Genomic DNA, 17157 nt, shown 5'->3' with positions numbered 1-17157 from the left:
GTAATAAAGTGAGCAGTGACCAACTGCCTTGTTATCAGCACCACAGTTCAAAAGTCAGCATGCATGTTCATATTGGAGGGGACAGAAGCAGATTAGTGCGTGTGTCTCAAGAAGGAAGTCACCTGGATTTTCAAATGTATACCATGTGCATCTACTAGGAGGCTGAGGGGTAGCACTGGCAGCATCAGTATTTTTTGCACTGCAGAAGCTGTAGTAGAATAGTTACTATTAAAATCAACATGGCTGTTTTTTTGTCATTTGGCAACACCTTTTTTTCTACATGTGCTTCCCAGCTGTGCTTGTTCCTGAAGCAGAAGTTGTTCAGAGGTTACCACAGTGCCTGATGTTGTCTTTCCCAGTGTTAGACAACTCAGCGCATTTCTTAGACTGAACATCTCCAAGGTCCAATAAACCTGCAGAGTCCTGTTGAATTTTGGGATATTTTTTGTCTCATGGATGAATAAGAAGAATATATTGGAGGGGGTTTGGAGCTCCTCCTCCTCCTCTCATATCCGAATGGACAAAAGCTTTTCCCCTTTGGGTGTCAGGCCTATAATGTGGACATTAGCAGTGCAACAACTTTCACCATGCGGTTTCTGCCCCATTGTAGCTCCACAGGTGCGTTTTTATGTCTCTTATGGATAGATTACGTTTTAATGCAAGCACTGTGTTTGAATGAGTGTGAGTTCTTTTTTTTATTATGCCGTTTGTCATAAATGTATTTCTGTGACTTAGTTTATGTATTTTGTATGTATTTACACTCTGTGTTACTGCTATATAAATGTAAGTACTTACTTTAAATAATGCAACAAATGCAAGATTGTTTTAAATGGTTAAAATTAGGTTTTGAAAACTTAATTTCAACTAGATAGCAAGAGTTTTTGGATTTGGTTAAGACAGCTCGTGCTCAGAGTTACATATTTAACTATCATCAGACAGATCTGACCTTGTAGTATTTAAAATGTATTTTTTATGCATGTACGTACACAGTATTAGATTTTGTGAAGGATTAGAAATTTTAGGATCATAAATTTCTGTCTGTGTAGGTTTGTGCTCACAAATGTGTGTGACGGTAAAATTTAATAAGTTATGCTTGTAAAAAACATTTTTTTTATATTCATGATAATATGGTAATAATAATAGCTGATTTATGTCAACCTGTGCACTTATAAAATGACGTTTCCTAAATTGTTTTGCTCTCATATCTTTTAGCATTTTGTTCTGCTTCACCTCCACAGCCATTTGAAATTTTCCATTGTTCAAGACACAGAGGAACAGATGAACCAGCACCTAATGCAGCCCTTCCGTCAGTGCACAGAGAGAACAGACAATACCAGCCATATTACAGGGGCTGCTGCTCACACCGAGGGCTTAATTCAAGTAGAAAGATTTATGTTAACAGAGAGCAGCCATACTTCCCAGGCCTAAATGAAGTGTACTTCACTTTGCTGCCAGCCTTTTGGTTTTAAGTGACCTTTAAAGCTTTACCTGATGGATATAGATATGTGCTGTGAGCAGTTCAGTTAAACACTAATTTTTAGTCTAGGTATCTTAGAGAAGCACTCATAGAGCCCTTAGAAAACTTAAAGAAAGTGATTTGGATTTAAAATGTAACCAAAATTTATAATAATATGTAATATGAAGCTATAACTTGGTTAGCATGATATCTTAAAGGTGAAATTTGTTGGTTCCCTCCAACAGAAACAATATATACACCACAGGTATATACGTACCTGTGCTTTGAGTGACTGATATCTCATTATGTAATTTCACAGGTATTTCTGTCTTGTTTTCAGATCAGTGGAGCACACACTGCTACGTGCTATGTTTGTTCCTCCTCATCAACTGCTTTGGAGCAGCTTCTCCCCTTTATGCTCCTCCCGCGCCAACAGGTCTCCTCTCTGCTTTCTCTGCCACGCAAACCAGTAGCGTGGTGGGAGGCAAGCAGAAGGCAGTGACCTTCAACAGGCTCGTGGTCAACATCGGACGGGATTTCAATCCAGACACTGGCCACTTCCGCTGTCGCATCCCCGGGGCTTACTATTTCTCCTTCTCTGTGGGGAAATTTCCCAAAAAAATGCTTTCTGTCATCCTGGTGAAGAACGGAGAGGAGGTGCAGGCTATAGCTTATGACGACTTCCGCAAGAAAGGGAGAAAAGTTCAGAGCCAAAGTCTTATGATCGGTTTGAAGAAAATGGACATAGTGTGGTTGCGCTTGCAGCCTAGCCCCCAGTATGCTTTGTACAGCAACGCTGGGCCTTACATCACCTTCTCAGGTTACCTGGTCTATCCTGATGCCATGGCAACCAGCTACATCAGCAACCACTTGTCTACACCTGCTCTACCCTACCCAAACTGTCCACCTCAGGTCAGAGGCCAGAGAGAGCAGCCGCGGTCTGCCTTCTCAGTAGCACGGACATCAACCCTCATGGGTCACAGCAGCTGGACACAAGAAAAGCCACCAATCACCTTTGATGTAGAATATGTCAACATAGGGGGCCATTTCAACAAAACCTCTGGCCGCTTCACCTGCCACTTCCCAGGGGTCTACTTCTTCGCCTTCACTGTGGGGAAACACCCTCGTAGGGCTGTTTCAGTGAAGCTGATGACCGGGAAGGGTGAGGTGCAGGCGATGGTGTTTGATGATGACACATCAAAGAGAAGGGAAATGCAGAGTCAGAGTTTGTTGCTGTCTCTCAGCAGGGGCGACAGCGTGTGGCTGTACAGTCAACAGGATGAGCGCTTTGCTGTTTACAGCAACCAGGGCAGGTACACCACGTTCTCAGGCTTCATGGTTTATCCAGATACAGAAACACCTGCCACCAGCCAGGAGGACAGAGGTCACCTATAAATGTCTTAAGGTTGTAGCTGTTTTTTGTTCCCAGCCTGCAGTTTATCTCCACGTCAATGAGTCAGGTAGAATATTTAAACTGTGGTCAGCATAGTTTAACAGATTCCTCTCTCTCTTTCTTTTTGTAACATTTTGTTTGTTTTTATTAAACAGTGTTATTCCAAAAGGTAACATTTGTTGCCACCAGATGGTGCTATGATACAGCTAAGTGCAATGTTCTCTTAGAAAATCTGTGATACAGTTTGGGTTTAGGTGCACAGATACAACTATCTGAGAATTTTCATTTTAAAAAAGTGAACATTGCATGACAAAAAAAAACGTTGTAAATGATGTAAAGTTTATTCGAATTTATGTACTACAAAATGTAGACTTAGAGTTGCACCATGTTAAAGTTATTTAACTTTTATTTGTAGAAAGATCTGATTAAATGATTTGTGTGCATTTTGGGAAAATGATAAATAAATTTCCTTAAATGAGTTTTACATATGTTCTTTTTTTTTCTTCTAAATCAAACAAATGCTGGTTTGTGGATGAAAATAAACCTAAGATAAACCTAGAGATTAGACACGGGGCGATATTGGCTCAAGAGTTGGCATTTCGTCTTGTAATCGGAAGGTTGCCGGTTCGAGACCCGGCTCCGACAGTTTCCATCGTCGTGTCCTTCACCAAGACACTTGTGGTGGTGGTCAGAGGGCCCAGTGGCACCAGTGTCCGGCAGCCTCGCCTCTGTCATTGTGCCCCAGGGCAGCTGTGGCTACAATGTAGCTTGCCATCACCAGTGTGTGGATGACTGAATGTAGTGTATAGTGCTTTTGGGTCCTTAGGGATTAAGCCCTATACAAATACAGGCCATTTACCATTTAATTAAGGATTTTTATAACATATTATAACACGGGACTCAACATCTGATAAATCTCTTTCCAAACATGAATCCCTAAATGTTGCCATTTCTACTTAAGCTCTTAAAGCTTCTAATTCACAGCACCATTACCACCAGAAAGAGAAAAAGAGCCAAACATTTATCTTAAATAATCTTTATTGGCAATTAGAAAATTGGTTAAAACATGCAAAAAAAAAAAAAATCCCTCAGTCACGGCCCTCTAATTGAGACGCCTTTGTTTGGCCAGATGGCTACCTACAGGCATAAATAAGGAATAAAAAGTCAATGTTTCTGGAAGATGTAAAAGTGAAAGATTATACAAATATGATCAAGCAGAAAAGGTGACAATGTTTTGTTTTTTTTTGGTTTTGCTTACTCTTTATTGAATAACTGCATCCCAGATGTTGTGACTAACTATTATAAAAACTATTTCCAGGTAAACCCTTTTTTTCTTGAAAATATTTATTCAGGCAGATCGTAGGATTCACCCATTATCACACTTAATCTAAGCCTTCCACTTCTTAGGAGCACACCGTGGCTTTCCAGTGTTTGTACTTGTTTGACTAATCAAAGTTTTGCATGATATACACAGTAAAAAAAAAAAAAGGTTGGCCAAATCACAATATTTGAACAGGAGCCTCTTTGTCTGTGAATGGTTAAAAATAATAGAGTAATCCATGAGAAAGGCACAAGCAGCACTCTAAACCAATCACTACATGACTAATGCCAATGTCATGGCTTCACAACAGAGGCTGGGAAAGGACTGTATGTTTGAGCTATGATGTTGTCTTGTAAGTTAATGTCCACATTATCACCCCTGTGTTACTCCCTTCTTCTCTCGTCCTGGCCCGTCACTGCACATCCCAGATCTCACAGAGCAGCGGGGTAAATTTGTGGTCATCCGTTCTCCAGGATGTGAGCATCTCCGCGTGGAAGTGGTTGAGCGTTCTCAGCTCTGTCAGACGGCCCAGGAGACGAGCGAAGTACTGCGGCTCCTGCGGATGCTGCAGGGCGCACAGCTTCCTCAGCACATCCAGCATGGGCTCCTGAAGTCTCTCAACAGCCTGCTGATCTTTGACATAAGGCCGATCTGGAGAGGAATAGAGTGGATAGTGATCATCATCTTCACAGAAATCAAAATTTGAATCAAATATTACTTTAGGAAACAATGCCGTCAATGCCGTTAACACTATTTTTGGGGGGGCTCACCTGGTGTCAGGATGGTTACGGCAGTAAGGAGAGCTTGTTCCTCCTGTGCCATGTGGAGGTCGCTGATGCTTTTGTAAAAGTTGAACATGGGTGTAATGAAGTCTTGTGATATACCTGCAGAAAAAGAAAGCAACATATTTTTTTCTAATAAAATAGAAAGTTTTATATATAAAGTCAGTGAATAGTAAATAAACAAGTCCTCAAAGTAAGAAGCCATCTCTTAAGCTTTGGTTTAATTACTTAGAGTAATTCAATTTCTGTTGTTGTTGTTCATGTTGTGGAAGAGCCAATAAACATGTTTATACTGACTGGAAGTGCTCTAAACACAGTAAACTGACCTTCCCAAATTAATAATAAAAAGTCTTTGATCTGCAGCTCTATGCAGACAATGTTAGTCTGTGCACTAACTTGATGGATAATAAAGGATTGTCGATGCTGCTGAAAGCTGGCGAGGTTTTATAGTTTTAAGATGCACAGAGACGGCCTGTTTTATGTAACAGCCTGTACTTTGACCAGGATAATCTATAACGTTGTATTATACTATTCATTTTATTTATTTAAAAGATGCTGTAAAGTTTTTCATGTAAAATACATTCAGTTTTAAGCTTTTACAGCTAATATGATCAAAGACTGGAGTCTCTCAAAGTTAAATCAAAATCACATATACAGGGTCTGAGGTGGATGTGCTCTGCTGCATTGTGGTGAGAAGAGTGGGGAGGAGGTGGATGAAGGTGTGAGAGAAGCGAGGCAAAGGAGAGAGCGAAGAAAGAGTTTTTTATGAGTGAATTGTATTCAGTATGTGAAGCCATCAGAAATTACGACACAATTATTTGCAGTTAATCATAGATCTTATCCTTATCCTAGCCCTGTGTCAGATTGGTGACCTGTCCACAGTGTGCCCCGCCTCTTGCCCTATGGTAGCTGGGATAGGCTCCAGCCTATATGAATAAACATATTTCATATACATATTTCAAACTACTCTCTATATTATTTAAAAGTTTTTGTTTAGTATGCTCTTGCACGTTGGCAGCATTTCCTGATATTAAAGCTCTTCAGCTAGCAGAGGGTGCCTGTCTGCTCGGGCACATTATCGAGCTTTCAGAAATGCCAGCGGGGCTCAGAGGGAGAGAAGTGGACAATAGCACTTCTGATGTTTTGATAAGAAACAATGGCCTCCTCAGACAGCTTTGACCACTTATTCTCCCAGACTGGCCTTTACTGTGAATATCTCTTATAGGCACTATTCACACCACAGCAGCACTGAGGGACCCAGTGATGCACACACACGCCTGCCATCACCGCTGCTGTCTGTCTAACTGTCCAACCTGGTTGACATAATGACACCCCACATTAATATAAATGATTTTTTCTTTTAAAGGAGACAACACAGGGGACGTGAGCAAAAATCTATAGGTTTGGATTAAAACAGCAGAAGAAACTCATGCGCTGTAATAAATCAATCCCAGAAAAGCCCCTCTCCTTTAATCTGCAAGCATGGATGCACATGTAGCGCCGAACGGAGTGAAACAATAGCCAGTGAAGGTGTGTGCTCATGCGTAATCTATACCCAGCCAGAGATCAACAGGTCAGCATACGTAACCGACACAGATCAAATATTAATCAAGGACCTGAAAGACTTAGCTGCTTGGCTGCAGAAGACCAAGACTGCTGAAGGTCATGAAGCAAGAGCTGCACACATAAAAACCTGCATCTGCTATAACTGCTGAATATCTGCACCGACACATTTATAGGTGCTGCTGTAGACTCACCACTCTTCCGTATCCTCTCCTCTAAAAGTTGTGCGTATCCAGTGGGCATCTTTTTGCTGAAAACCTGAGCTGAGCGCAGATATGTGGCTTCCACAGCTGAACCCTTCAGCAGAGCAATCTGATCTTCGTGATCCAGAGACAGAAACCCTATGACAGTCATAACACTTGTCATTACAACAGGCAAAATACTGTGTTTTTACTTTACGTACTCTCCCAGCATCTGTCATGCCTCTGTCCATGACCTTAAGATAACACTGCAGTGTGCTCCACAGGATTGGTAAAAAGAAAAAAGAATTACCTGGAATACTTTTTGTAAACTCCACCAAAACTTGAACTTGACTTGTTGCCACTTCTGTCAGTAGAAGAAAGTTTTCATCTGCGCTGTACTGTTCTTGTAGCTTGAGGAAAAAACAGCGGGAAAAACAGATCAGAGGGAAGAGGGAGCAAACAGCAAAAACTCCACAAAGCAAACGAATAAAACAGTCTCGGCGGCATGTAGTCATGCAAACATTATTTCACCCAACAAGCTGGTGCTGCTTGTCTGATGTCTGTGCATACAGGTTTTATTTTCTTAGCTGCATTCCCAGCAGCCAGTTTTTATCAGCACTGTTCGCCTGGTTATTTAATATCAATATTTCTGTTTCGTACCAGCTTTTTAGCAAAATCTTGAGGAATCTGATGTTTGTTATAAGCATCCACGATGAGTTTCATGAGTGCCTGCTGCTCTTTGGTGAGTTCAACTTTTTCCTGGATTTAAAGAGAAAATCAAAAACAGCCCATCATTGACGTCTTCTGTGCCTGTTTGAGAGCATCAGCGAGCTCTGAGGACATCTGCAGATGTTGAGGTTACCTTTGACAGTCTGGTGGTGGAGGTGACCTGCTTGTTGTCGACATTCTCTGGCCCCTCCGTCTCATCCCCAGTCGACTGTCCTGGGGAGGCCTTGGTGTTCTTCCGCAGCCTTTTAGATTTACACTGGATCTCTGTCAGCAGGCCTGTCAGTAGCGACGAAGGATTCACTTTGCGTGTTAAATACCTTGCAGGTTTTTAATGCAGCGGCAGTGCTGAATGTTTATTTTCATCTATGATGGCTTTGGTCAAACTAATTACTATCTATGTGCAACAAGCAGGCAGATTACTGCAACTCTTGCTGTTTACTATTTTAACATCACATCATAATGTGAACTGCACTCTACTAAATGTGATTCCTTTTCTACCTTATTCCTTCCCCAAAACACTGCAACTGCCTCTACTTTAGATTTCTCTGATCAATTGCATAATAAGTTTACACTTAAGATAGTGCTGAGAAGAGAAGCGTTCTCAGTAACCATCTGTCTTCTCACATTTTGATCAAAAATCTAACTCACTAGTCTCTTGTTGAGGCAGCAGATAGAGAGTCGTGAATGACTTTCACCCTGCATTATTCATCACATCTTCTCTGTACTATTTATGAGCAACAGGAGTCCAGCCTCTCATTCTTCTCTTTTCAGCTGACAGCTCTATAATAGACCCCAATAATCCTCCAATACCCAGTTTCAGAAAAGTGGGTGCTCCTATTTACAGATTTTGCCTTCAGTTTGAGGTAAGCTCAGCATTTGAAACTATAGAGACAACTGAGAAACATCAACTTAAGGCAAAAATCACTTTAGCAAATGTGTCATGTTCTTATTTTTTTAATGCAGCTTAAACAGATAAACAGATGTTTGTACTGTGTGATATGTACTGACATGTAATCCCCCATTAAAATCCAACAGCCCATGTCAGAATGGAAAATGTACACTTATATTTAGCAGTCTCTCTTAATCATAATAAGTAGATGTTACTGTGGGAACACGTTAACGCTCTTTAACCCTCCTGCCATCCTTTAAAAAACTCACACCCATCACCCTAGGGACCATTCTCAGCCACGCCATAAAAAGACCATATATCCATATTTTATTCCACTTTAAATTAGCCAACCTTGTAAAACTACTTCTCCCTGAAATATTCATGTAAAGTTTTAATTATATTTTCGTTGTTTTAACCCTTCAAATCCCAGTGTTATTACATGAGCTCCCTGTGTTATAAGCCCCAAAAACCAAAAAACGAAACTAAATATTTCCACAAAAAACCAGTTGAAGTAATATGTGATTGTCATTATAAGTAGGCCTTTAGATGGACCAAAGATTGGCACCAACATACATTTTGACCTGCCATTATTTTTTTTGCATTTTTTTTGCAATTTAAAAATTAAAACTTCAAGGCCCTGAGTCTTCATTGACATCCAAGAAAAGAAGAAAAAATAAAATCATATGATGATAATTTGGGGTTGAAAAATAGCGTTTATAATGGAAGTCAATGGGCAGAAAATGGTCCCCAGGGTGATGGGTGTGGGGATTTCTGCTGCTCAGCCATTTTAGGCTGATTTAAGGAATTCACACTGGAATATTAACATTGACAGGTAAAAACTATCCTGTGGCAAGTTTGGTTATATTCCACTGAACACAGTGGAAATGGCAGCCATTTAACACATAGCAGTGGCACAAAAAGGTCCCAAGAAGGCAGGAGGGTTAAAAAAATAATCCCTGTTTCAGCATCCTCGAATGCAGCGATACTCACATTCTGCCAGCATGCCCATCTCCTTGCACTTTCTCAGCCGGCACTCCTGGCATTTCCGGCGCATGTACATGTCCATCTCACAGTTTCCGCCACTCTTGCATTTGTACACAGCGTTTTTGGTGATGCTCCGTCTGAAGAATCCTGAACGTGGTAAAAATAAAAATGTATTAACAACAAGGGACGCCGATATGTTATGATCTTTAATGCGCACATGAGTGTTTGCCAGTTAATCACTGGATTTTTAGGGAATTTGACACAACGTTCCTAAACCCCCAACCTCACCCTGAAAGGTCGTGGTGGATCAATGCACCTGTCTAAGCCTGGTTGTGCTGGAGAGCTTTTTTTTTCCTGTTAAAAAGGAAGTTTTTCCTTCCTACTGTCACCAAGTGCTTGCTCATAGGGCGTCATGTAATTGTTGGGGTTTTTTTTTAATATCGTTATCATCATTGTAATATAAAGCTCCTTGAGGTGATGGATGTTGTAAATTTGCACTATATCAGTTGAACTGAATGTTCAGAATCTACCTTTATACTACATAAGCCTAAAAAAGAGCTGATTAAACAATTATCATTCCTTAAAGTTATTTTTGTGTTATCTTAATCCTTTACAGTGTCATTTAGACTGTGAACATTTAGCAACTCACGGAAAGAAAGGAAAGGCTAGATAAAGGCAACTAAGAGCTATTAGAAATCTTGGAAGCTCGTTTAAATTACAGGAGAAAAAAATCATCCATGACTGAAAATTTCAGGTAATTATCTCATAACTTAGAGTTTGTTCAGAATTTTGACATACCTAACTCAGATTCTTGATTAACCCAACAAGTTCTGACTGGCATTTTTTTTCCACTGGCAGAAACAAAGCTTCCATAATCTGCATCGATAAATTGTGTGAGTTATTAATCTCTGGCTCTCTTCCACAGTGCGTCTTTTGTCCTGTCTCCCTCCCCTTATCCCCAACCAGTCTTGTCAGATGGCTGTCCCTCGCTGAGCTTGGTTCTCCCGGAAGTTTCTTACTGTTAAAAGGAAAATTTTCCTTCCCACTGTCACCAAGCTCTTGCTCAGAGGAGGTCTTCTGATTGTCAGAGTTTTCTCTGTATTGCAATTTAAAGCACTTTGTTGTTGTAGTGATTTGGCGCTATACAAGTAGAACGCAACTGAACTGAGATGAACTGAAGTGAATGGAGAGACGAATGCTGTGGCGTTTGTTACTCTGACTGGCAAAAATGAAAAAAATAAAAGTTATGTTACAGCTTCTGTATCAGGTCGTGACATAAGTTATGTTATTTTAAACATAAATGTCAATGTCATAATGTGTGTGTCATTACTTTTGCTTATGCTGAATACTTTTGTTTTGTTTTTTTGTGGTATTGGTACTTAGAAAGTAAATAAAGGATCAGCTCCAGATTCCAGCTTTCTATAAATGATAGTGTTACTATACTCGGAAAAAACTCGAGTTACTGCTTCACTAACTGTTCTAATTTAGTTGTATATTGAACCCAACTGGGTTTAATCCAAACACCACACTAATAAGTTATACCCGGAGTACTGACATGCACTCACACACACTCACACACACGCTCAGAATAACCGTGGAACAGTTAGCAGACATTCTGACATCATTAAGCACAATGGCATGCAGTAGAGTAACTGAGCTCAGGTTGCTCGTGCATTGTACAGCCGAAAGCTGAGAAGGAACCCAATCTGGTGGCAGTACCAGGTAGACCTGAGCCTATTCTCAGTCAAATGGCAGGACAGGTCAGCAGCCACACTCCTGGCATTGTCCCACTTCACAGTGTGGAATTACACTTATATCGTTTCACCCTGTTGTTTGGCAGGATCCACACCAAATCAACAGCGTCATAAAGACATGGTGACAGCAGAGTGGTGGCCTTCAGCAGTTCATCCCCAAGTTAATGATTTGTAAAAGGGACAAAAAGAGTTGTAAAGTCCTTGCTCTTACTGTAAGATTGCCTAATTTGATTGTTTTTTGTTACCTTAAAATCAGCTTCAAACCCTTCAGTGTATGATTGCGTAGTTAACCTCCTGTCCCTATGGATGTACGAAATAAATGGTATTTTGTTCTCAGTGTACAGCAGCTGTAAAGGATAACAGATTTAAAAAACAGTTTTTACAGGAACTGAGTAAGGTATCAGGTCCAGCATTGGAGCCGCTTACACAGGCATTTCAAACTGTTGAAGACATCTGGAATTAACAAGATTGTAAAAGCATGTTTTCTCTTCTCCATTTGTTTGAACTGTAGATTTAAACACATCGTCATCATGGTTAGACCCCTTAAAGTCAACAGCTAAACACAATAACATGATGTTGGAATTTGGGGCAAATGTCATTCAGCTCGTTATTATGCAGTTGCATCCTAGACACAGTCAGTCTTAGATGAAAACATTGTAAAAGATTTTTTTAAAGTGGAGATATTCTTGTTCGTGTTGCTGTTCTTATGTTTGACACCCCTGCACTAAAGCATTGTGAAGCCACTGCAGAAGTACCTTTACTTCTTTCTAATGGCTAGCAGGGGCAACTCCTCCAGGTACAATAAGAAACATGACTGTATTGAAAAGCTGGTAATTTTATCATTAGTTTATGGTCTCAATTTCAATAGAAGATTAATCAACCACAATATGCTTTAGGATAAGCCAACCTTTTCATTACCAGGTCGCTCCCATATGAGTATGCAGATTCCATCAGTTCCCACCCCTTACTCATGACATCCAGTTTGAGTCACCGAGGCCATGACATTGAAATTGCTCTGCTTGGGCCTTTGTAACAGGACATCGCGGACCAACGCCTCTGTCAGTGCGACCCAGGGTGGCTGTGGCTACAATGTAGCTTGCCATCACCAGTGTGTGAATGTGTGATTGGATGGGTGGATGACTGGATGTGTAAAGCGCTTTGGGGTCCTTGGGGACTAGTAAAGCCCTATACAAATACAGGCCATTTACCATTTTACCATTTACCAACTGATGATGTCACCCTGGTTACGTATTATTTTTTAGGATGTCTGTGCTTTCACTAAAGTAAAGGATTTTATTGCTTTATTCTCCACTGTATTCAACCCTGTTTTTATTCTATCAAAGTTTTTCATTTCCCACGAGGCCCACCCATGTCATCCTTGATAAGTCACCACATTTAGAAAATCCCTAAATTGCTAGTGTCTTTCAGCTCCACCAATTGCTCTTATCATTACACTGTAAAGAAGACAGGCTATTTAGAGTAACAGTTACAGTTAAGGATCACACTGCTGTTTCCTGTTCTACGTCTCACCTTTACATCCCTCACAAGTGAGAGCATTATAGTGGTATCCAGAGGCCTTGTCTCCACATACAACACACAGTTCCTCCCCTTTAACCCTTCCAGCTTGTGACAGGTGCCGGCTTCTCTTGCACACAGCCGGCACAACAGAGGAGCCCTCCTCCATCTCCGCCTCATAGCTGCCCTCGAGGGGTCCTTTCCTCAGTTCATATATCCCTGTGTGTGAATACCATTCGTCTCCATTATACTGTGGGTAGTAGTTCTGAGTGGAATAGTATGGAGTGGAAGACACTGTTGGCTCCATGAATTGATACTGCATGCTGGGATAGCTGGTGAAGGGTAAGATGTCAGGATCCTGCAGGAGAGGGCTGCCTTGATCTGTGAGGATATCTAAGAGAAGAAGAGAAATGACATGTGGCTTCATCTTAGTCAAATGTAATCAGAGACGCAGTACAGTTGTTGCAGTTTTAATATGAACAAGTTACTTGAATAATAAAGTTCCTTGAAAAGCTAAAGTGTCAAAGTGTTAAAATATTAAAAGAAAAGCTTTGCAACGGTTGACTCCTGCCTTTAAACTAGCTTTACTAAAGGCATGGTAAAAAAAAATTCCAACCATAGAGAATTAGTAGACTCTTACATGACAGTAACACCGGGACGACCAACAGATTACATGACAAAAGATAAGCACAGACACGGAGGACAATCAGGGGACGTGAACAGATTGAGATAATCAGCCAGGAGAGGGAAGTAGAAGCAGACACATGATACAAGAGGCAACTATTGTAAAAAAAAAAAAATACAATACAATAAAACAGGAAGTAGGAACAACACCTAAGGAGAGAAACACAGACACATAAGGCCATTTACCATAAATAAATTTGACACAGAGGAACTGGCACGGGAGAGTAAACAGAAAATACTGAGGCAACAACGTAACTAAATAAGTTAGGGAGCGGATGAAGAACTGAAGGCTCAAAATACAAAAGTATATACATCAAGATAAAGCTACAAGCTAAAATCCAAGAAAAGAATATCAAATAAACCGTCGTATAGAAATCCAAAAATCAAAACTCTGCTTCCAAGAATTGTAAACCGTGACGGTTAAACAAAGTTGAAGGTTTAACTACTTTCTTATAACTATAAACTATAAACCCATAAATGATTAACAACCTGCTTACACGGAGGACATTGTGGCCTTTAGAATTAGATTTAACAGCACAACAAACAAAATTACACATTTGCAAGTGATATCCAGTCGAAGAATGTTAACAGGATCGTACTTTTGGTTCATTATTACATACTGATGAATTTTATAACCTTCATATGCAACTTATCAGGGATGACTATTGACAAGACAACACAATGCAATCATCTCTTGACTAAAGTGACTGTGAAATGTTAAATTTTGCTTTTAAAGCCATCAGACCACCTAATACTAGCAGAATATCAGTATAGTATAATGTAACACTGACCTCTTGAAGACTTAGTCTGGACCATGGCCATTTCCGTGAGCCCAAACACACAGATTATTTGAAACTTTGCTCTCTGATCCACACTGTCCAGCTGTGCTCTGTTCAAGTCTATCTTTCCTTTTATTAACCAAAACAGTCATCTTCAATTTCTTCCTTTCGATCGGCGTGCTTTTCCCAAAAGATCTGAGTACAGTACCTACTGTAGCAACTTGGCACTTGCTTGAGTAATCCCAGAAAGAGCAAAGGTTGTCACAGCTACTTATTAACCACATAGTCACATTTCTTCACACTGCAAGTAGCCAGCTGATATCAGAAGTCATTTCCAGATGTGGACACAGGTACAAGCTGATTGCTACTGTTCAGTGAGCTTGAATTTGTGGACAGGTCAGATGGTCATGCAATTGTTCGGAGGAATTTGAGCATCCATAAATGCTTTACAGGTGCTGGATGAGAGTCACCTATTGTTAGTTGATATTTTCATTCAAAATTAAGATCTGATTTCTAAAGTAGGCGATAGCAGATGTGCAGAGTGTACTTTTTACTTTAAAAAATAATTTCGTTCAGCTTGTTAGTGGAAGATTGGCGTTCTGCTGCCACTCACTCAGAGTTGTTACAGACCCTTAGTCACTGGCAGATAACTGACTATTGTGACAGAAAAATGCCACAAAGTAGCCTCAAACTATTAAACGTATCTGTTTGTTTACAGGTCACTGTGAATTAGTAATAAATCATCAATAAATTATATCTTTGCAAATGGTCTAATATTCAGTTCTTGCTGAAACCCTGACTAGTGGCTGAGAGCTTCGCTTTGGTTAAATCAGTTCACTGATACTCATGGTTGTGTTTGTACTGTCTGCGCTCATGGCTCCTTCATCTGTACATAAAAACCTGTACAGAAACTTCTGTTCTAAAAATGTGCTAAAGAGTAGGGTGAAGGTTAAGGCTAAGACTGGGTTTTTATGGTGAATGCATGACTCATCTATTAATGTGTATTTATTCCAACGTTGTCTTTACTAGAACTTAGCTTGAGTGATATCCTACTATTTCTCTTGTTACTTAGCACTAATTAGCAGGGATCCCCGTCTTTGAACTGCACTCAATGATTCTGTCAATGCAGCCTGCCAATTAATCTTTCTACTGTTAGAACTGGAATTCAGCACTGCCCTCCTCTCATACAAACTTGATCACTTGTAGCTCCTAAAATCAAACCTGCAACAATTTCAAGCTTCAAAATAGTTCACAGACCCATGCATGGGTGATGCCAGGGTGGCTACAACCATCTTTTATATATGGTTTCTTGTTTTATTGTTCTAAACACTAGTACAAGTTAAATGCAGCGATGATTTCCCCATGCTTGTACTGATTATAATTGCAAAGAATGTTGTCACTTGCTCAGTTTTGATTTTGTCTTTCTGTAAACTTACCATAAAAGTGGGAACTCTCTAAGATGGAGAATTCATCGTTGGGTGGGAGCTGCAGTGGTCCCACCACATTGATGTCGGGGCCCATCCACTCATTCATTCAGGAGCGTTGTCTGTCACCGCCTCAGAAAACACAGGTTGGACTGGGCTGGAAAGCAGTCACACGCTTTGAATTTGGGGAGCTCTGTAACAAGCATGAAAAAGTGATTTGTCAACCGAGATGAAGCAACGCAAGTCCCTTAGACGTCTGCGCCCCGCTGGAATTAAAAATCATCTTGGGAGTCTCCACATCATTGCACCTGACAGGTCTCTCCCACGCTGGGAAGAGATGTTCGGTACTTCCCTACAGAGAGGTGGAGGATGAAGGTCAGATGACCAGACTGCCGCAGGAAGACCAAGTCATGGAAAGAGGTCTGTTCTTTCTTTCTGTTATTGCCTGTCCCGTTACAGATTCATGTAAGACTGTGTCATTAGTATGACAAGATCATTGTCTCTGTTAATTTGATTTCACTGAACATATATGGAGGCCTCACCTGTTAGCAAACAGCACTGCTTATTAAATCTTATATTAAAATCTGGACAGCTGAGGAGATTGAAAGCATCGCGTACAATATCTTAATACCAGTTCTCAAATGTGTCAGAGGGCTTTCTGCTGCTAGGGACAAAATATGTTCCCATGTGAGACATGACTTTTATAGACCTCACCAGCCACATTTTTAATTAACTAGGTGTAATTTCCCTTGAGTCTAAAGCTACCCACAAGAATTCAGAAACCTGCTGCCCACACTTCAACCAAATCTTCAAACAATGCCACACCACAGCCTTAATAATAAGTCACCAGTAAATTAGAAATATGTTCGTTCTCAATCTCACAATTCTTACCTTCTCTTTGGCAGCTGAGGTTGAGTTCCTTCTTGCTGAATTTTTCCTTCCTGTGACTTTTTCTTTTCTTTTTCTTTTTTTGGTTTGGGAGGGGGGAATATCCACGCTGTGAGCTACAACTCCATCAATACTTTCTAATGAACATTAAGCTGCTGGTGCCTGGACATCATTGAGACCATGTGTGACTAAGTTGGGGTCAGGGAGAAATGGAGGGTGGTTATTAATTAACCCTCCTCCCTATCCAAGCCAAATCCCTCTTTATCTGAATAAGACAACAGGCTACCGCATGAATTCCCACCCACATACACAAACATCACACACATGGAGCCATATCCAGTCATTAGCATGACACAAAAACTGGTATGAGTGGGAGCCCGCCGAGTATAAGCCATGTCTGTTAAAATCATCTAACAGTTCACTTGTAATAATGAAAGCCGGGGAGAGCTGTGGATTTTGAGCGATATGTTTGTTTTCCTTTACAATATTTTCATGAGTGCAAAAAAAATTGAGGTATAATGGAAAGCTTCTGAAAGCAAATGTGTGGCAATAGCTCCTATCTGTCCTTGAACTGATTCTACCCATTTTATCATGTCATTGGAGTATGCAGTACCAGTCTACACCAGATTTGTTTGTTCTGGCACTCCGCAGACCCCAGGGTACCTGCCCTATTGTCTGTGTACATTCTAAGACGAGCATGCACACTGGAAAATGTTCTTCTCTTTATAATTCTTAGTTTTCGCCAAAACAAGTTTAATCATTGATGGGTTGTTGCTCCATCCAAAGAGGCCCTTCTGAGTCAACAGACAGTCTC

At 40.5% G+C, this 17157-nt stretch overlaps 2 protein-coding genes across 3 annotated transcripts; one reads left to right on the top strand and one right to left on the bottom strand.

The window, feature by feature from the left end:
* Nucleotides 1-587: 587 nt before the first annotated feature.
* c1qtnf13 (C1q and TNF related 13) lies at nt 588-3024 on the top strand (the record flags this gene model as incomplete). The annotated part of the gene is made up of 2 exons (XM_080869511.1): nt 588-618; nt 1797-3024. 2 exons carry the CDS (start codon nt 588-590, stop codon nt 2849-2851), a joined length of 1086 nt encoding a protein of 361 aa, XP_080725637.1. The 3' UTR covers nt 2852-3024.
* A 916-nt stretch (nt 3025-3940) lies between these two features.
* On the bottom strand, nt 3941-16462 carry nr1h4 (nuclear receptor subfamily 1, group H, member 4). 2 transcript variants are annotated; one of them, XM_080874896.1, is made up of 10 exons: nt 16347-16462; nt 15468-15648; nt 12584-12961; nt 9306-9446; nt 7560-7702; nt 7358-7456; nt 7008-7107; nt 6710-6856; nt 4941-5054; nt 3941-4821 (listed from the first exon to the last, which is right to left on the bottom strand). In XM_080874896.1, the coding sequence occupies exons 2-10, from the start codon at nt 15562-15564 to the stop codon at nt 4583-4585; spliced, it is 1458 nt and encodes a 485-aa protein (XP_080731022.1). In that variant the 5' UTR covers nt 15565-15648; nt 16347-16462; the 3' UTR covers nt 3941-4582. The 2 variants fall into 2 exon arrangements, with proteins under 2 accessions (XP_080731022.1, XP_080731023.1); XM_080874897.1 differs by lacking the exons at nt 15468-15648; nt 16347-16462 and adding an exon at nt 14044-14260.
* Nucleotides 16463-17157: the final 695 nt, after the last annotated feature.

Source organism: Rhamphochromis sp. 'chilingali' (genome assembly GCF_963969265.1).
Source record: "Rhamphochromis sp. 'chilingali' genome assembly, chromosome: 2".
NCBI lineage: Eukaryota > Metazoa > Chordata > Actinopteri > Cichliformes > Cichlidae > Rhamphochromis > Rhamphochromis sp. 'chilingali'.
The sequence above is the reverse complement of the archived record's forward strand: the minus strand, read 5'-3'. Positions and strand labels throughout refer to the sequence as shown.